General features: G+C 31.7%; 1 protein-coding gene across 4 annotated transcripts in view; it reads right to left on the minus strand.

Moving 5' to 3' along the window:
• LOC145266480 (uncharacterized) overlaps nucleotides 1-3,140 on the minus strand; it is a 788,679-nt gene extending 785,539 nt beyond the window's left edge. For 3 of the 4 annotated variants that reach the window (XM_080122199.1, XM_080122198.1, XM_080122196.1), the window contains exon 1: nucleotides 2,054-3,140. In XM_080122199.1, coding sequence (XP_079978325.1) covers nucleotides 2,054-2,116 — 63 coding nt within the window. In that variant the 5' untranslated portion in view covers nucleotides 2,117-3,140. The remainder of the gene's footprint in view (nucleotides 1-2,053) is intronic. The other variant, XM_080122197.1, reaches the window with a different exon arrangement.
• Between the last annotated feature and the right edge of the window lie 19,722 nt (nucleotides 3,141-22,862).

Consider the following 22,862-nt stretch of genomic DNA (forward strand, 5'->3'; position numbering starts at 1 on the left):
TATATATATATATATATATATAGCTTCATATAAAAGGAAAAAAAAGGAGACTTATCCGGATAATGCCAAGCTTAACAATAATTATTGGAGCTTATACAATAGGACAACAAGAGTGTGAAATGAAGACACAAAACTATATATAGGTAGATATAGAATGGATCATTTATTTAATAATGGAATGCAGGCAAAATGTGGAGGATAGAATGGACTCTTTATGCCAGGACATTTCGAATTGTATTGCTTCTCATCAGAAGAGTAGAGAAGGTGCTAGGTAGCATGGGGGAGATACGGCGTCTAGTGTAAGGTTCATTAGGGATTAAAAAGATTAAGAGGAATTATAGAATGTTGGGGGAAGCTTTATTGAATTCTAAATAAATAAGGAGAAGCTTATTATATATAGTATGATATATAAGAATATATATGGTCTTTAACATAGTATTGAGATTAAGGGGTATATGTATTATGGTTAAATAGGGGGTGTATTGTTGCAGTGTGGTAATTTATTTTAACAGTTTGTGGGGTGTCTATTTTCTATGGAGTGGGGAAATTTTTTATTAATTTGGGGGGGGGGGTATGTAAGGTTGTAAAACTGAAAGGTAATATGCGGCAATATATTTATAAGTTTCTACTGTTATGATATAGGGAGTATGATCATAAGGGGGCAATGACTATGAGTGCGTTTAACTTGATGTAAAAGGTTAAGTATACATATTGTTGTTGTCCTATTATATATATATATATATATATATATATATATATATATATATATATATATATAAGACTAAAAGTATAGCTACATACCAAATTCCAAATATTTATTGTTTTTACGAAGCAATTCTTTCAACACATTAAAACTTTAGTATATTTATCCCATATATGTATCGTTACACAGAAATAATCGAATATTATTTTGTCAATATTTTTAGTGTGTATATCTAGAAAATAGAATGTTTGGCTTAGAAAAAATATCCTTAATAAAATATATGAAAATATATTTGCATATAGCATATTATCAGGGAAACCAGGCGTTTTCTGGTATTGAACGAACATCATCGAATGTTCCACGCCATAATTTTAATGTTCGCTCTATTTGGGGACCCGCTGCAGGAAGTTTCACATACCTCCCAGCTATACATAATACATTGTAGTCTACATTGCACTGTAGAGAACTGGTTGTTTTATAAAAGAACATTCTATATATAATGGCTTGAATTAAAGTTTAAAATGCAAAAGTCAGGTATTATAGTTAAAGTGTGTACTAAACAGACACATTTATATTGAACTACCTCCATCTTATCAAAGAATCTACTGTTGATTTTATATTGCGGTGATAAAACTTCTGAAATGTACTCATGATGTAAGGCTTTATAAGTTAACTTTGTTCAAAATCGAACTGTTCCTTTATTAATCGAACTTTTCGATTATCGATTAACGATTTTCGATACTTATAAAACTTATATAAAGCATTATGATATAAAACTTATGTAAAAACACCCCAAGATACATAAGGCATTCTTACGTGATTTTTCAAAAAAGCCGTGTCCATAGAGAACTCTCGTTCTCTCTCTCTCTCTCTCTCACACACACACACACACACACACACACACACACACACACAAAGTGTCATATATATATATATATATATATATATATATATATATATATATATATATATATATATATATACGTGACGAATATAAATAGAGATAGAAAGATAGCTAAATAGATCGTTAGATATATGGGTGGATGAATGAAGCACGGTATAAATACGTTAGTGTGTATAGTTTTTGTTAATTTTACTGATACCCAAACGAAACAACGGGGTAGGGACGTTTCAGAAGGATGCATTTAAAAAGCGTTGCAAAAAAAAAATAAATAAAAAATAAGTCACAGGACAAATAAGCTTGAATCAATAGGTTAAAAACGGGGATGTTACTTGAGTTGGACCCGCGTCGTTTGGAGCCACGCCGGCCCTCGACGTGCGTCTCGCCATGTTAATAAAACACTAAGGTGTAATAAGGGTGCGGACAGAGGTACTTAGATCGACACTTACCCGTATAGCACTTACCCTAATCGCACTGTTTTTTCTGTCGCCTAAATGTGTTGGAGACGACATGTTTGAAAGATGAATCGAAGTATTCCGTTTTTGTTGCTTTATTACTTTGTGTAGCAATCCAAAGGAATAATAGCCTTGTCGATATTTGTCTTGTATGCAAACTAGTTTGGCATCGCTACGTTGTATCACAAGTTCATTAATGAACTAAGCATTCTTATAGAAATGTGAGTCATTTAATTGCTTATACGGATTTTTTTTAAACTTTGGAAACAGATTTTTTTTTAAATACTCGTTATTCTTTATTCTTTTCCGTTTATCTTTTGTATGAAACAGGATTTGAAAAAATGTTTGGATTTGCGTGTCTGGATGTAATTGTCAAAACTGATTTTATTAGGGAAAGAGTTATGTGGGTACTTTTTGTTCCGTTTTGAGTTTGTTTATCAGTTGTAAAAAAAACATTGTCCATAATACACGCATGCGTATTTGTAGTTTCGACTGTTGTTTTTATTTAAATTTCTGGGATTTTTTGCCCACTTTGCATAAAATAAAGTTGGTGACTTTTTTGTATTTTATTTGCTGTTGTATTTTTACTTGTGTCCGTCATCACTCATAGAAGGTTGATCTTAAAGCAGGGTACGTTTCATGTATAGAAAGATTTAATCCAATAAGAAGTATTGGTAAACCAACTTCATAGAATTTAAAAGTCTGTAAGAATTTATTCGTCGTGAATATTACATATAAAAAAACAACTTTTAAAAAAGTAATCAGTTATGAACACGTAGAAGGATGGTTTTATTGTTTATATATTTTTCTTTTTGTCGCGTATCTCAAAACCACAGGAAAACATTCGATTTGGTATTTTATATTTTGTTTTTCTTTGATATTTTGCTTTTCTTTTTTACCAACTCAAAACAATCTTTTTAACATCCTTGTCATCTCCTGATTGGCAATGTTTATTTATTTCCGGATTTATATTCTCATTCTAGATAAATCGGTCGATGCATCAATTGCAAAATGTTTTTTTGTTTGTTTAAAGTTTCTTTTAAATTTAAAAACAAATTAAAAATGATAAGGAAATATAAAAAAATATTCCACTCCAATCGCCTTTTTTGTTTCATTTATCAAATATTTGTTATGTTTTCAGTCGATTTATTTTTATATTTCTTTGATATTAACCCGGCTTGAAGTATCGAGTAGTTTCTTTCGATCAAAAAATGTCTGCAGCGATAAACACTGTTTATGGCTGCATCGTGTGTGCGTTGCGAAAACACAACCTCTAATATAAATCTGTCAAAGAATTGTTTTTTTTTATTCTTTTCTTTGAGATTTCGAATTTTAGTCCATTTAAAAAATGGATAAATAAATGTAAAAAATGTAATGATACAAATCCGAGCCAAAAACAACTCGAATTTAAATAACTGTACTCTTATAAAAATAAAAATAATATTCCAAAACAAAACAAACAGAATCTTGTCGTCTGCTATTAATCAATATTTATACATGAGTTGAATATTGGGGCTCCAAATAAAAAATGTTCTGAATAAAACAGTAAAAAATACCCTTCTATATTTGTTTCTTGTGCGATTTTTTCTGGTTTATTATTTTAAATGTCCCAATTGTTGTTCAATTAAAACAATAAAAGAGATAACGCTCCAAACGAATGCTGTGCACTGGTTTCCCTTGACGTCCTCTCCGCCGTCCTCTAGGGACAATATATATATATATATAAACGATGAATAGACGCCTTTCTGCATCGATGTCTTCTATCTATCCAATCAAAGGTCTTCTCTTTCCGAGTCCAGCGTTCCACGACTTTCGTCTGTAAAAAAAAAAAAGAAAGCAATTAATAAGAAATAACAATGAAGGCAAGAAACAATTAATTTGGTATCTCTATTAGTATTTATTTGTAATTTCCCGAACAGAAGAAACTATAGGCCCTGGTAATCTGCTGTCGATTTTTCAAATACATAAGATCAAGAGATATAACTAACAGTGACTGTATCTTATTGCATAGTTTCACCAGGTTATATTAAAAGTTAAAGTACAATTACATATAAACTTAATAAGATATGATTTAATTCTTTATTACTTTTACGTTATTATTCAAGATCTCATCCTAAAATATGTATGTGCAAAATATGTATATGTTATATAAAAAAAAGAGTTTTCACAAACTAGGATTAAATTATTTTCTTCCTTTAAATGTTAATTTAATATTAATGTTAATTAATAATCTACCATGATCTATTAATTTATGGTGGACATAATTAAATATAAATGATTAACAGTAGTTTTCTTATTTTGGAAATTACAAACAATTTGTTTATTAATTTGAATGCAAATCTGAAAGCAAAATTTACGATCGACCACACAAATATGCATAAGAGAAAAATATCGATGATAAAGTGACTACTGGCTTTACTTTATATATTAGATAAAGCTTTACTACACGAATTACAATTTCTCCTGTCTGTATCTATCTATATATCTATAAAGGTGAAATTGTATGTGTGTGTCTGTGTCTGTACATTTCCCTACCAAACTACTCTGTCAATGTAACATCTGCAAACTCGAGATTTGATATTAGGGGTATTGGGATTTGAACATTTTTAAATAATTTTTAATCCAGAAATTTAGCTGTCACGTGGTCAAACTTCAACGAGTTACCTTTCAAAACTCTACTAAACTCCCAAGTCAATTTTGGGTCTAAACAATTGATATTTTAGATTTAGGTTACTTGGACATGGATCAAACTTTGTACTTTCATTTGAGCTGAAAACCATGAATGTAAAAGAGTCATAATTGGGGTCAAAGGTAAAATGTAATGGACTGCGGTCTGTACCAAATTATACAGCTAATTTTTAGTCTAAATATTTGAATTTAACATAAAGTGTCTTCAAGCACAGGGTAAGCGTTTTCATCGGTTTTTGGCCGAAATTTGGCTGTCAAAGGTTCAAAGTTCAAAGGAATTTTACCTTTGCGGTATCTAGCAAACTAATCAGCCAATTTTGGGTCTAAACATTTGAAATTTTACATAAAAGATATTCATATATGCAGCAAGCCTATTAACTAGTTTTTTGGAGAAAATTTAGCTGCCAAGAGTTTAAAGTTGAAAGAGTTGACCTTTGCAGATTCTACAAAACTCCTCCGCCAATTTTTGGTCTAAAAACTTGAAATTTTACATATACGTTATCAAGACATGAGTCAAAACTTTTAATATATATATATATATATATACATACGCACATAAAGTTATGAAAATTAGATAGGGCCCGAGCAAACCGGGATGAACTGCTAGTAAGAAAGAAAATGACATTCACCCGTCAGTGATTGCCCTCCCATCCACCGATCTGCCACGACCATCTGTACATTCTATTAAAATTCTTCCCAAATCTTTTTAAAACAACTTCGCTGAAACTTTGTTTACATGAACTTTAATGTCAAATCATTTTACGCAAACTTGGATTTGTCTTCATTTTTTTTTCTCTAAAATTGCAAATTAAAAAAAATCATCTTCTTCGCATGTTTGTATTTAATGATTCTTCAGGTAACATCCTTAGTTTTTTATCACGACTATATATCGCCAATACGAATATCCTCGATAAAATACAACTAACTCATTCAAACTCAATACAGTCATACTCGTATTGATATGGCGTTCTCCGTACATATAAACAAAGGAAAGAGGGCGACTGGCTTTCTACGTTACTTAAATTTAATTTCACTTTTTGTCTGGGAACATCGTAAATTAAAATTTGTGTTGAAAAATCTGATGAAGTTAAAAAATTAGAAGGTTGCACAGATTTTTACTATGATAAACAATGTACAGCATATTAATAAATGTAATCCCACGAAGAATAGCAAGCACAGAATGTATTATTATTATTTTTATTGAATTAATTTCCCGTCTATGCAGTCTTATACCCCAAGAACATCTTATACGAGGGCTAATCGACCCAGTTATCTTAAAGGGTGCATGTTTTTAGACAATATACCATAAAATGAATCAAGAGGTTTCTTTATGAAAAACTGTATTTTAAAGTGACTAAAATATTTCAAGAATAAAATTAATAATGTGACGCAACAAATAATTTATCAATAGATTACAGTCAACCCAAAAAATAACAACGACTAAATAGATTACAATAGTAATAAAATGATAATATATGAAAACTTTTAATTTAAAATAGATTACAATTAATATAAAATAATTAATGTGATATAACTATTCGTTCATAATAAAAAAAAACAACGCGATGAACTAATATTTTATAAATAGATTATAATGGTAATAACATTAACAATTTGATACAAATATTAATTTATGAATCGATTACCTAACAATTAAATTTAAAAAAGTAATGCAACTAGAAATTTTTAAATAGATTAGAATGAATATAAAATAATTAATGTGATACAACTATTAATTTATAAATATGTTACAGTAACAATACAAAAAAGAGCAACGCAATGAAACTAATAATTCATAAATAGTAATAAGTAATAAATAAATAGTAATAAATTAATAATGCGATACAACTATTAATTTATAAATAGGTTACAGTAATATAAAAACAACACGATGCAACTCATAATTCATAAATATATTATAATAATAAAATTAACAATTTGATACATCTATTAATTGTAATCTATTCATAAACAGATTACAATAATAAAAAGATTTAAAATATCACGCAACTAATAAATTATAAATAGATTATAATCATAATGAATTAATAATAAAACAAATAATTTCTAAATAAATTACAAGAACACTAAATTAAGAATGTAAAACAATAATTTATAGATAGATTATAATATTAATTAGTAGTAAAGTTAAACTTTAGATGCCTTAAAAAGAAATTGAAAGTCAGGAAATCTTGCTTAATTATGATGTAACGGCTATAAATCAATTGACATTAAAATCGGAAATATTTGAATTTTCAATCAAAAGAATGTTATACTTTCTAATAATCTTTTTAAATAAACAAACGAAAAGGTAAATTTGCGAAATGTTTAATACCGACTGTTTAAATTTCGTAGTATTTTATATTTCTTAAATGCTACAAAGAGCTATTTTTACCCCTTTAGCATGCAACTAAATTAAGCTAAATCTAACCATATTACGACCACTTACACCTACTAGCTGAGTCCTAAAAGTAATGATAATCGTTAAGAATATATCTTATACAGAAAAGTTTATATAATTAAGCAATACTTACATTTACCTATATATCGCTATAGTCCAGAAAGAAAATTGTATATATATATATATATATATATATATATATATATATATATATATATATGTACTGGGTATAAATATCTTCGTGTTTAATCATTAGCGATAATCAACCTACAATGTACATACACCGAGACCATTGCATCAATCCTGCATCTCCCTTGTAATATTTTTCGTTAGAAAAACACATTTTAATATCATTATTAAATTATTTATTAACATTTTATTTTATGCATGTATTTTCGTTGTTCTTTGTTTCCCTGCGAATTATAACATTTGTTGAACCTAACCACGTTTGTGCAGGCGTCTATAAAATATTCATTCCCTTTGCGTGTATTAGTTGAGTTCGCCCCACCAAATCACTAGCGACCTTTTTTGTAATACGGATAATTTCTCATTCATAGGATCTGTAATTGCTTTACGAAACACGTTTAACTCTCTTGTGCCATTCACGTCTTTTATATCTTCACACACACATACACCATATATAAGTATACCCGCCAAAGAAAGCCATTCACGTCTTTTATATCTTCACACACACATACACCCATATATAAGTATACCCGCCAAAGAAAGCCATTCACGTCTTTTATATCTTCACACACACATACACCCATATATAAGTATACCCGCCAAAGAAAGCCATTCACGTCTTTTATATCTTCACACACACATACACCATATATAAGTATACCCGCCAAAGAAAGCCATTCACGTCTTTTATATCTTCACACACACATACACCCATATATAAGTATACCCGCCAAAGAAAGCCATTCACGTCTTTTATATCTTCACACACACATACACCCATATATAAGTATACCCGCCAAAGAAAGCCATTCACGTCTTTTATATCTTCACACACACATACACCATATATAAGTATACCCGCCAAAGAAAGCCATTCACGTCTTTTATATCTTCACACACACATACACCATATATAAGTATACCCGCCAAAGAAAGCCATTCACGTCTTTTATATCTTCACACACACATACACCATATATAAGTATACCCGCCAAAGAAAGCCATTCACGTCTTTTATATCTTCACACACACATACACCCATATATAAGTATACCCGCCAAAGAAAGCCATTCACGTCTTTTATATCTTCACACACACATACACCCATATATAAGTATACCCGCCAAAGAAAGCCATTCACGTCTTTTATATCTTCACACACACATACACCATATATAAGTATACCCGCCAAAGAAAGCCATTCACGTCTTTTATATCTTCACACACACATACACCCATATATAAGTATACCCGCCAAAGAAAGCCATTCACGTCTTTTATATCTTCACACACACATACACTCATATATAAGTATACCCGCCAAAGAAAGCGAAGAATTCCCTAGTTTTTTGTCATCCTGTATTCTCTTAATAAAATTTGAGAAAAGAAAAAAATGGGGATGGAATTAGCTACATGTTCGATGTCTAAAAATACCCTAAGAAAAGGAGCACAAACAGTTGTGTACCGCGAAAAGTACATTTAAACAGAGAAAGTTTATTACTACACACAGCCATAAATAATAACGCTATCAGAACGCAGTATGGAAATGATAAAATAGATACAACTTATGCTACAGTAAATACAAATGTTGAAAAAAGAGATTAAACACCAATGAACAGATATAGTGATATTTGTGAACTGGTTCGTTAGTCAGAACGCCACAAGATCTTGTCTAAAATGATCGCTTTATAATTCATGTTGTTATTTGTTTATTTCATTAGTGACAAATCAGCTGTTAAGCAGCTAATGATAATGTTGTATCTGTCACTTGAAAAATGTCTATATATATATATATATATATATATATATATTTAGTAGAGATGGTAATTAATAAAAACTGAAAAGGTGCTCAATACTGTTGTAGAACAAATATGCGTTTTATTTTTTATTAACGTATCTTTTTGTGAAGTTACATTATTGTTTCGGCTACGCGGCCGTTTTTTGGCCGTCTGTAGCGTCCTCAGACTTTTACAGAATCTGGTTTCTGTAAAAGTCTGAGGACGCTACAGACGGCCAAAAAAAAAACGGCCGTGTAGCCGAAACAATAATATAACTTAACAGAAAGATACGGTAATAAAAATAAAACGTATATATATATATATATATATATATATATATATATATATATATATATATATATATATATATATATATATAAGTGGAAACATGATATTTTTTCTATTATATTTCGTCTTCTATTTATACCAATTCTGGCTTTATGAAGCTCAATGTATTTACAGAGTATATAACCACAAATGACAAAAGTCTATATTCCAAAGATGGTCAGTAAAAGTATAAATTTATGCGTAAACTTTAAGTATTTACTTCAAAAGTGATCAATACGTAGGTAGAGCTAGTTAGTAATTTATAAAATATATATGGCGATTAAGCTACACTGAATATTCCGCGTTTCATCCACCCTAGGACTTTTCAAGCTTATGCACGAATTTTGTGGCTGTCTGTCGTTTTTATATACGCACCTTCTATTGAGATTTTAGTTAGCCATTCAGCTTTCTAGTATCTATCGCACCCTTCCTATCAGCCAATGGACATGCACTTATAGGACAAAGGCCAATTTGACTTCTGGTTGACCTGGTTCTTTGCGTGTGTTCTATTTAGTCTGGATATCTAGTGTATTGACCTGTTTTAAATCTAGGTTAGGTTTTTTTATGTTAGTTTTATATATATATATATATATATATATATATATATATATATACATACATATATATATGTATGATAGTTTTTGTACATGCATGTTTATTTATTTATTTGTTTATTTTCTATTGTTTTGTTAGTTTTAAAGTTATTTTGTATCTCTATCCTAGACTAAAGTTTATCCTATGAACACAGTTGTTCGCTATTCCTCTCCTACAGTTTAATAGATGTTGGGGTTCTTTAAAGTACAGGATAGCAAACTTTTCATGGAGGCATAATCTACATGGGTCGTCTAGATCTCTACAGGTGTTTGCTTGTCTTATTATTTTCCATTCGACTACCTGCCAACGGCCGCTTTCCTTGAGTTCCCAGTATTTATTTGTTAGCGTTGTTTTCATGCGGTGTTTTATTGTTGAATGTACTTTTGTGGTCATAATATCGAGTTTTGAAATCTAAGGAATTCATACCTACGCAATATTTCTTGCTATTCGGGTTTTCTTCCGCAAATATTGTGGCCTGGTAAACTATGCTTTTCGTTAGACATTTATTTTGAAGTGGGCAAAGTGTGCGGTATCTACAGTTGCATTTTTCTTGTTCGTTATTAGTATTTTTATTTTTATTTCTAGTATGGTTGTTGTTGTCCGGAGTTTGTGTATTATTATTATTATTATTATTATTATTATTATTTTATTATTATTATTATTTCTGCTAGTTATATATGTGTCTTTTGTGTTAGTTTCATTTTTCTCATGGTGTCTACATTTTTTATTGTTTATTTTGTTGTTGTTTACATTGTTTTTATTTAATATTTTATTATTATGTGCTTTAATTATCATCTCTAAATTTTCGCAGCAGCTGTAGGATAGCTTTAGGGTATGTTTATTGAACATTTTGTGTAAGGGGTTGGTTGCGGGAAAGTGCTTTTCCATAAGATCTAGAAATTTCTTGCCAAGTTTTGTTTTTAACATTTGATTGTATGAGGCCGTATACCAGATTATATTTCTTTTTCTTCTATTTTTAGTTTTATTATAGTTATTGGTGTTTTGTTGCTTATATTTGATATCAATATTTTTGTATCCACTATTTTTTTAGTAGATATTGGATTTTTTCGTAGATATTGGTTGACCTGTTAAATGCATTTTCATCGCTTGAGTTATTGCTGAGTCTACTTACGATCGAGTTAGGAATCTGTTTTATAATTGATGGTTGGTGATTGGACTTAGGGTTTACGTATATTCGAGTAGCGTTATCTTTTAAGTAGGGTTTATATGTGTTTTTTTTTTCTAAATTTAACCTGACGTCCAGGAAGTTTGTTATTTTTATGTTAGCTAATACATCTACTTTTAGGCCTAATTTTTTCATTTCCTTGTGTATGATTTTCTTAAAATTATCTCCATTGACTTTGTTGGAGTCGTTTATTATAGCCAATCCGTCATCCCTATATAGCCCGATATCCGTAATATCAAATATGCTTGAGAGGGTATATAGAATGAATGCAAAGAACCAGGTCAACCAGAAGTCAAATGCGCCTTTGTCCTATTAGTGCATGTCCATTGGCTGATAGGAAGGGCGCGGTGGATATTAGAAAGCTGATTGGCTAACTAAAATCTCAATGGAAGGTGCGTATATAAAAACGACAGACAACCACAAAATTATATATATTTTATAAATTACTATATATATATATATATAAAATAGAGATTGCGAAAAGTATAAAAGTTTATAACTATTTTTATTCGTTTTCTATTGGTGACGTGCAGGAATACGACATGTTATTATGAAAAAATTAAAAAAACACTTTTTCACAAGTACACAGTCTCGACCATCCTTCCGTCTCCATAAGTATAGTGAAACTGATGCGCATGCACGGGTCAAGAGAAGAAAAGAAAGAGGAAAGAAGAGATGGAATAGCCAATTAAAAGGTTCCACGTCAGTCTTAAATACATTATGATTGCAACATCTTGTCAGACGAGTCCCACTCCCTCAGACACTTAAAGTCCATGATCCCAAAAATGTCCTACCGGTGAATTCACACACAGAATCATACATAACACTGAAGACGGTCATTGATATACATATATATATATATATATATATATATATATATATATATATACGTACATGCACACATACATATATACACATTCACACATACACACACATATATCTATAAACATACACACATATATACATATATGCATACACAATACATAATACACATACATACATATACATACACACATGCACACATACATATATATACAAATGCAAACAAACATAAACATACATATACACATACGTACACATATATGCCCATATACATACATTTAACTACATATAATACGTATATGCATTTATACACACCCATGCACATATGCATATATGCACATACACTCAAACATATACGTATATACATGCAAACACACAGAAACATATATACACATATACATATATACATACATATACACATAGACGTTTGTTTTGGTTTTAGCGATATGTTTTGAGTGAATTCAATTATTTACGAAAGTGCATTTTTACCTAAATGCGAGTTGGGAATAATTTTCCCTTTAACCAACTTTGTACCCCGACATGGGGAACGGTATATATATATATATATATATATATATATATATATATATATATATATATATTTATTTTTTTTTTTTTATTATTTTTAAAATATAATTAAAATATAATTACATATACACATAGATATACATGCATGCACATACACACGTACATATATAGACATGCATACATACACACATACACACATGCATACATACATACATACATACATACACACATACATACATACCTACATACATATGATGATGGCATATCAATTTATACATGCTTCCAGCATTTCAAGCCTACACGCGTCACAACTTTTCCATCGCCACAGGACTATTTTTATAGACAAATGCCTGAGGGAGTATCTATACAAAGATGCTGTTCAGGAGTTTTAGCTTTGTACAAGAGCTACATCTATCTCTCGGTTCAAAATGTTGAGATCCAGCAACAAGCAAGCGCAAGAAAGCCAGCAACAAGTTAAACTGCAGACCAGCTTAATACGCGTACTTGTCTCGCGCTTTATGGTTTTTAAATCAGAGATTTGCTTCTCCTAGATCCTAGAGAGGTTGCCTTCACCACGGCTTACGAGAGCCCTTTTCACCCCACATACACATGGAAATAAACACATGCATGCACACATACATGCATACACACAGAAAGCACGCAAACATAATACGCTTGTACACACACCTGCACACATACATCATAGAGAAACACATGCAGGCATGCACCCACACATGCACACACACACGTACACACGCATACATGTAAAATACACATGCAGGAGCGTTCCAAAAGTCATATATTCCCAATGGCCAGGATGAAGGTGATGCATACAATTATATGAGTTTTGCATAAAGAAAAACAATCAAAAACAAACAATTTGTAGAGGAAACAGTCATTCGTGTAAGAGTTTGTGCAATTTTACAAAGGAATGGACGTAGGAATCAGACGAAAACCAAATCCAACAGATAAGTACTAAAACGCCTGTACTTTAAAAAAAAAAAATGTGTGTTTATAAGACACACACTTCTGCTGTAGATAATGATGATAATGACAAATTTCACACATTATTTTACAAATAAGTGGACGTAGAAATCAGACGAAAACAAATATCAAACTATATAGATATAAGTACGCACACAGAATACATATATACATTTAAAGAAAAATCAAAATTTAAACAGTAAATAGAAAGAAACGCGCATTTAACTGTCTAATATTTTGAATTCCGACGATAGTATTTATTCTTCGAACAAAAATCCAGAGAATATTAGACGCTATAAGGAGAGATGCTGTCAAAACATTTGTCAGCCAACCGCTATGTTTTCGTTCGAAAAAAGAACGAAAACGCCACTTCCAAATTCCACTATATTTTAAGACAAATACGAAACGCTCCTTTTTATTTTATACATTTAATATGCGCATACTCATACGTATACTAACAAATACTTATATGTACATTTAAATATATACTAGCATTTCAACCCGGCGTTGCCCGGGTGTTTGGAGGTGTATGTTGAGCATAAAAACAAAAAAAACAAAAAGCAATTTTTTTTTTTAAACTTTCAGCCCTATTACGACCCCTTAACATTTATTGTTTTCGGCTCAAATCAAGTTATTAAATTGGATCCATGTCCAAGGTGTTTAGACCCAAAATTGTCGGAGGTGTTTGGTAGAGTTCTCAAAGGTCAAATCGTTGAACTTTGACCCCTTAACAGCCGAAAACCGATCAAAATATTTTCCCAAATCTTAGTACTCAGTACAGACTTAAACTTAAATTGACAGGAAAATGTACACAACACACACACACACACACACACGTTCACTTTTATATATATATACTATCATTTCAGCCCGGCGTTTTGATGTGTATGTTGAGCCACACACAAAAAAAAAATAGGTAGTAAGAAGGCAGGCTCGAAGTCGTACCATGAAGGAGGAAAAGACCGGGGAAAAAACATGACGTCTTTGCTGCTACGACGACCGTCAAACCGGAAGTGACGTAGGTTTAAATTAAGGATAGGCAATCGAAAGGAGAGAATGACTTTCAAAAATATCGGCGAAAAAAGCGACTCCTGTAGAAAACTGCCCAGTTGAAGGTGAAGATATAGATGTTTTTAGACACCTTTTCGATATTTGTCGTCTGAAAGGTCAGACTTAAAAACGACACTGATCTTGGTAAAATCCGTCACCTCTGTCGAACGTTTTTAAAATCCGTCACCTCTGTCCAAACATACATACATACATTTAGATGTTGGTAACTAAAATTTTCAAACTAAATTGATTAAAAAGCTTGCCCCATCTTTGAATACCCTTTATGTCCAATTTCAAATATTTAGGTCATAAATTGTCTGAGTTATTTAGTAGAGACCGCAGAGGTCAGTTTTTATTTAATTTGACCCCTATTATGACCCCTGAACTTTTATTGCTTTGGGCTCAAATAAAATTATTAAGTTAGATCCATGTCGATGGAACCTATATCTAAAATTTCAAGTGTTTAGACCCAAAATTGTCGGAGGAGTTTGGTAGACTTTTCAGAGGTCAAATCGTTGAACTTTGACCGCTTACCAGTCAAATTTCTGGCCGAAAACGGATTACAAAGATTTTCCCAAATCTCACTTTTTTTCCTGCTTTCCAGCTGTCTATAATATGGTTGTCTTCAAGTCCAACGTGAACAAGTTTCTGATGAGCCGTTCCACTTAAGTTAACAAATTTACCGAACTTCCATTACTATCGATTACTATATTGTCCTTTTGACTACTCTTTAACACGGTAAGTTTGGGAAAAGGTCTTATAAATAAAAAAACTGGATAAAATACTGTTAAAAACTCGCTCAATATATGTTACCGTGACATAGCTTGACATATATTCGGCGGGTTTTTAATAGTATTTTTTCTAGTTTTTTATTTATAACACCTTTTCCCATACTTACCGTGTTAAAGAGGGAGTGAGGCGCCATCTTGAATTTTCCAATACATCGGTAAACACTGTATGTTTTTCGAGCTGAATAAACATGTTACATGGAATAAAAACACGAAAAATATATCCAGTTTGGTAGAAAAGTAACTTATCTTGCCTTTGATAACATTTATTTGTTATATATTTGTTTTTTGACAACTTTTTCGAATCTATGTGTACAGTAATACAAACCCGTTTTTCGAGCTGAATAAATATGTTACATTGAATAAAAACACGAAAAATATATCCAGTTTGGTAGAAAAGTAACTTATCTTGCCTTTGATAACATTTATTTGTTATATATTTGTTTTTTGACAACTTTTTCGAATCTATGTGTACAGTAATACAAACCCGTTTTTCGAGCTGAATAAATATGTTACATTGAATAAAAACACGAAAAATATATCCAGTTTGGTAGAAAAGTAACTTATCTTGCCTTTGATAACATTTATTTGTCATATATTTGTTTTTTGACAACATTTTTTAATCTTATGTGTACAGTAATACAAACCCGAAATGAATTTGAAGACCACGAGTGAACGTGCGTTTTTTTTTTAGTTTAATTTCATATATATATATATATATATATATAAGTATTTTTAAATTTTATCTTTCTAGCTTTAAAAAAAGTTTAAAAATTTTATCAGCCGGCATAATTTATTTTTAAATATTGAAAAATTTCAGGAAAATTAATTTTTGCTAGATTTTGAAAACATGTGTGTCAACAGCTTAAAAAATCGTCTCTTCAAAAGAACGTGTTTTAAAGAGTCGATGTTGTCTCGCATTTTCATTAGTTTTGTATGCTGTAAAAAAATTTTTTTTTAATATTAGCAATTTATTTGAAGCTTCTTCTTTTGAATGGTAAAATACTTAGGATGATAATATTGAATTAAATTATAGTTACATCGTGTTAAATACAGGGGGGAGCACGTTAAAACTTACTTTGCTGAATGGAGATATCCACGAGTGACTACCGGTGATTACCGGTGTCAAGCAACTAAGGGACTATCCGTGATGACGTCAGCAGATTAAATTATTTTTGCCCACCGGCCATCTTGTCTTTTAAGACGGTCTTGCACTAACTCAGTTTCTAGCAGTTCTGAACGTTTTAGATTTGATTTCCGCTTATGCTATCCATTTTAATGTTTTTTTTTTTAAATTTTTGTCTTTAGGGCGTAAATATTAACCGGAAAATATGTAAACACCTTTAAAAGATTTGCCTAAAATTTTCGGATCCTGTTGAAATAAACTATGTTTAAAATTCAACTAAAAAACTATTTACTATAGGATACCATTAAATATTCTATTCAGTTCTTGCATTTATATGAGGAGGAGCTCGAATGTAAATTGTGAGATGGAAACGCGATTAAAAATATGGGTCATTTTGTACATATTGCGCACCCCTCCCCTCACGCGTAAACATCTGTGTCCGTAACTTTATTTGTCTTTACGTTTAAAATACAAAATTCATCGACGAATGAACACATCTTCATTGAAGCAGCTCTGTTTGTCGGTTAGACTGCCATGCCGTAATTTTCTATTCGTCGATTTGTCAGGTTGAAATTTTAAATAACGGATTCGGATAACCGCCACGTTTCTGTTTACATTGCATTTTCATCAGTTTGAATGGATCAAGTTTGAAATATCATTTTCGTGACTTAATAAAAATATCATTTTCATATTTCTATTAAGCTTAAGTTTAAATACCAGTTCCTTCATCTTATCATACTTATGTGCAAAATAGTATTTTTATCTGTCAAGTTAAATATATATAAATGTTCTACGTCAAAATGTATTTTAAATATGCGTGGCTTTTGTTCTTTATTTTATTATAGCACATTTGTGTGCATACTTTGTATTGAATGAGTTATCAGAGTTATTCCCTTGTGGCCCTGTTCACTATTTACATATGTGTTCAGTCTCGTGTTGTATGGATGCACCTTTTAATAAGTTTACCATCGATTGGTCGTTTCTTAAAATGGAAGTTTATTTATTTATAGTTTCCTGTTCGCACTGTCACGCGATAAAGTGAACAGTAATAAAAATATAAACACAAAAGAAAACAATGGGAGATTGTTGCACTGAATAACCAAAGAAGGTTGCTGCCGAGAAGCCAAAAAAATTAAGTCAAATAAGAAAAAAAATAAAAAATAAAGAAATATTGAAAAAAAGCGGAGATGCAGTCTGCTTCTCAAATCCCGCGAGATTTTTCACCTCATTTTCGAATTAAATGTCATTTTAACCAACATTGTTTTCTCTTTGTTTTTATTTATTAAAAAAAAAATTATAACACGTCGGACTTTGCAAAGACTCATCAATTCTTTGCTGTATCAGAAACACTGAAAGCAATACTTTCTATAAAACAAATTGAGTTCTCTTAGGTATATTTGTTGACGTAGACATAATATACCCGACTATGATGGTCACATTTGGGGTTTAAAATCTAAACCGATAGGCTGGTACATTTTTTCAATAAATCAAACTAATCAAGATAGGAAAAGCTCAACATTATTTAGAGGAAAAAAGAAGAAAATACAAATGAAAGATGAGTAATTACAGTATATATAAATTTATTATATACTCAGAACAATAAGGAAAAGTTTCGGGGAATATTAAGACAAAACTTTTTAGGCCATGGCATTTCGAATCTAAATTCTTCTCAGTAGAAGAGGAGAAAAACAAAATGATACAAAATACAAATGTAGAAAGCCAGTTTTTTTCTATACTTGCATTTACAGTGGCGGCATCAGACGTCACTACACAAAATACTGAAACTGTTTCTAAAATGTCGAACGGTAGCAACATGTTTTCTTTTTGTTTATACTCGTGTTAACCCCTTATAAAGCATATCGCCACTTGGACGTATAGTAGCCCCTACTATATAAACTTTTTCTCAGAAACCAATTCATAAGCGTTGCAGTGCAGCTTTTGTAGAATCAATACAGGATTAAATGAAAAAGATTGATAGACACATATAAATTGTTAGTCTAGTATGGAGCATTTCACTTAAATTCTAATGGGCTATTGCTGTGCATTTCAAAAAGAAAAAAGGAGGAAGAAGGCTGATTGGGATTGAAAGATTGTATCAGGGAAGAGCTGAGAAATATTTACCAATATTTGGCTAACATGAAGTTTGACTTGCGGCAGTGGCGAAAAAGAAAGAACTACATAAAGAATCAATGGAAGCAAAAGTACAAGGTCACGCTGAAATTTATGGTCAGAGATACTAAAGGCACGAAAATGTCATGACTAGGGCTATGACAACAGCATATTCTTTTCCTTGTTTTGTTTCTTAGGTATATATCCAGTGATATCTTATATGATTTTATATAGAGTGATGTGGTTCTAGGCTGATTAATTGTGTATAACTGTGTCGAATATATACTCGAGAGACAAAACAATGAAAAGAATATGCTGTTGTCATAGCCCTAGTGATGACACATGGAATTTTCTGTCTAAAGGTGATTTGAAATGAGAGAAAATTTTATATTTGCTGCTCACGAATGCAATCAATAGAAAACTATTTTTAAATTACTGTTCTAATAAGAAAAGGCTGTGTTGTTTAACTCTTGAAACAATGTCACACATTGTAAGTGCGTGTTGTACAGTTGCTCAAAAAGAGTATAAAAGTCGCCACGACGAAGTATGTTCGAATCTGTATGGGAGTATTGGCCAAAAGTTGTGTAAAATCCGCTCTTAAGTAAAAAAAGAAACGAGGTAAAACATCACAACACCGTGAAAATAACGGAAATAATAACAACAACAACAACAACAACAATAATAATAATAATAAGAAGAAGAAGAAGAAGAAGAAGAAGAATAGTTTTTTTTTACATAGGCGTCACCACTTATCAAGGCCGATAGGCCACTCAAGGATAACGGTTAAAGGGTGTAGAGTAGTCAAAAGGACAATATAGTAATCGATAGTAATGGAAGTTCGGTAAATTTGTTAACTTAAGTGGAACGGCTCATCAGAAACTTGTTCACGTTGGAGTTGAAGACAACCATATTATAGACAGCTGGAAAGCAGGTAAACGGAAGACAATTCCACAGGCGTGCAGTTCTAAGAAAGAAGCTTTGATCATGGAATCTATGTTTAGGTTTAGGCACAGATAAAGAGTGGGGAAAATTATTGATAATGTTTTCAGGTAGTCTAGTGTTTCTTGTGAAAGTTTGGCGAGGGGGGACCATTGATTGAAGCTCAGTCGAACACTTTCTATGAAAATAACGATAAAGCAGAGACAGACTCGCAACATCGCTTCTGTGAGATAGAGGTTGCAGCGAAGAGAAAAGGACATCTCCCACCAGGCCACGAAGTCTATTTTGAACCCTATCAAGGCAGGACAAGTCTTTTCTGGCAGCTCCTGCCCATATGTGGCAACAGTATTTCATCCTTGGACGTATCTGGCTCTTATATAGATAGAGAATTGCATCAGCAGTGAGATATCTACTGGATCGATAGAAGGATCCCACCATTTTTCCAGCGGCCTTGGCAACAGATTTGATGTACGTATTCCATTTAAGATCAGGAGTAAAGGTCAAGCCCAGAAGCCTGTCAAAACTTGAGGCCTCCCTAAGACGAGAGCCATTCATTTTAATTGATGCCAGATGGGGATCAGAACGTTGATGATGTAAAGAAAGAAGCTTGGTTTTAGATGCATTAAAAGTAACCAGCCACTCCTTTCCCCATTGTACAACGTGATCAAGATCAGAGGAGAGAGAATCGGAGAGAACTTGGTCGTTTACTGTCTTAGATGTGCTACCATAGATGGTAGTGTCGTCAGGAAAAGAGTTGGGCCCCTGAAGGACTCCAGCATTTATACTTTGAATAGTTATAATAATAATAATAATAATAATAATAATAATAATAATAATAATAATAATAATAATAATAATACCACCACCAGTGGTTGTTTTACCTAAAATTCACTAAATCTCCTAAATGAAATGTCAAATAAAAGTATTGAGATTAACAGCGTCAATGAGACTAGAACTCAAAGTGAAGGTCTCATATCCGACAGGTGTATCTTGGAACAGCAGCAATAACCTGTCTTCATCCTGCAACTACTAGAATAGAGTGGCGTAAAGAGATTAACAAGGTAATTATGCAGTGCTTCTTCAGAAGTAATCTTTATGATAAAATAGAAAGCCTATCAGAGGTTACAGAAAAAGTATTTTTAGCAAATTGAGAGGAAGGTGAACGTTTGAATCAATAGAATAGCTTGTGTGTGATCAGAAAAGAGCGATACGGAAGAATTGATGCATCGTACGCCATAAATACAGATGAACGCAAAAGTATTGGGGCTGACACGACACGAAGATGTAGAGATTGATAAGGCACAAGGAAATAACGAAGAAATAATGGGAAAACTGATAACGAGGTGATAGAAGAAGCTGAGGAAGTGAGGAGGCTTACTGAAAGCTGAGGGTGGAAGAAAACAGAAGTGATTGAATCATTTTCAAAAACTAGACAGAAAAATCTCTGAATGGTTCAGGTAGACAAAGTAAATGATGAAACAAAATAGGTGAAATAGAGGGGCATCAGAGGAAAAAATAATTTGATTGAAGCTGAAAGTGTTTAAGTGTTGGAAACATTCAGATTTCGAATAGAAATGAACCTAGGTGAAAGAGAAAAATAAAAGGTTACATAAAAATGCTTAAAAATAGATGAAGGGGACAATTGGATACGAGGAAGACAGAGAAATTAAAACAATTGAATGAAAAGTACAGAGGGAAACATGCGGGAATTAATACTAGTCCCAGTACTAGGATTAGCCTAGTCCTAGAGGAAATCAAACGAAGAATGCTAATAAAAAGTGCAAAGGTATGATATGAAGTTCAAAGGTATGATATGAAGTTCAGATCGAATAAGTTGTTTATTCTGGAGCAGAATAGACGGTGAAATTACGTAAATGAAGTACCAAAGTCGGAAGTGCATAAAGTTTTAAAGTGATATTTAGAATGACATACAAAGTAAGTCAGAGCAAATTCAAGATATGATAAAGGTAATCAAGGAGAAATTTATAAAAATGTCGGAAAATTCCAAATTGGAAGGCTCCTAGACTATCTGGCATACAGTCGAATTGTATAAAAATCTTACCAATTTGCATATAATGATTGCATCGCAATGTTGACAGGAGATGAAATTCCTGAGTGGAAAAGTAGTGCTCAGCTGCTTTCTCTAGTTGTGGAATTCCTGACAGGTTTGCTGGCGGATATTTACTATTATCTAGAACAGTAAGAGATCTTGCCGGAAGAATAAAAAGGATGTATACGAAGTAGTACAAAGACAACGGATTCTATTTGTTTCTTGCTAGGAAGTATTGACTTCAGGAATCCACAAATCTATCTATGCTCTTGATTGAAGCATATGCTATGGTTCCTCATAACTGGATTAAGGAATATATGGACATATTTGGAATAGCAATGAATGCGTGATATTTCTTGTAAAGAAGTATAAAACAATGGAAGGTGACATTAACACCAAAACAGGAAAACGTGAACAGAGATATTTTAAAGAGTGACAGGTTGTCCTCATTGTTGCTTGTTTTGAGTATGGCATCCTTGTCGTTCATATAACGAAAGGTGAATACGTGTTATGAATGGAAAATAAAGGAGTATTGTGTAAGCCGTTTAGTAGAATATTATGGATGATTCAAAGTTGCATACAATGAACGAAGACCAGATAAATATGCTCCTCCTCGGACTTTTAAAATGTTCAGTAATGATACAGATATGGACTTTGAAGAAGTGTATCTGAAATTGAAACGGGCAAAATTGTTGAAAGTAAATAACGCGTTTGAATGGGGAAATGATAAAAAGGCTGGAGAAGAATGATTCAATACTTAAGAATTAGGGAATTAGATAAAATAAAATAAATGAAATGAAGGAAATAATAAGATAATATTTTTTTTTTAAATATCGATCCGTTCTTAGGTCAGGATTTAATCAGAAAAATATCCGTAATAAACGGGCATTATCTATATTTGGATATTGGGCGGATAATATTCCATGAAAAGAAATCTGAAAAATATGGACTGGAAGATAGAAAAACGATGACAATGGAGTCTTCACCCAAAGAGTTCTATCAAGAAGTTATATTTAAAAAACAAAAAAAAACATTACTAATTGTTGTAGAATGATGCGTAACAGAAGAAAAATAGTTTGAAAGTTTACATTTCTAACTGTAAAGACAAGCTTATGAAGGATATATCGAGATTTAGGAAGAATGTAAGAGTAGCAATGAATTTAAGGCGATAAGAAAAGTGGACTATGGTCGGAGGATATCAAATGTTAAATCCTTTGAACTTGTGTCTTAAAGACATTGTTTTAGGT

Source organism: Euprymna scolopes, chromosome 41 (genome assembly GCF_053919585.1).
Source record: "Euprymna scolopes isolate OS-2025 chromosome 41, ASM5391958v1, whole genome shotgun sequence".
NCBI lineage: Eukaryota > Metazoa > Mollusca > Cephalopoda > Sepiida > Sepiolidae > Euprymna > Euprymna scolopes.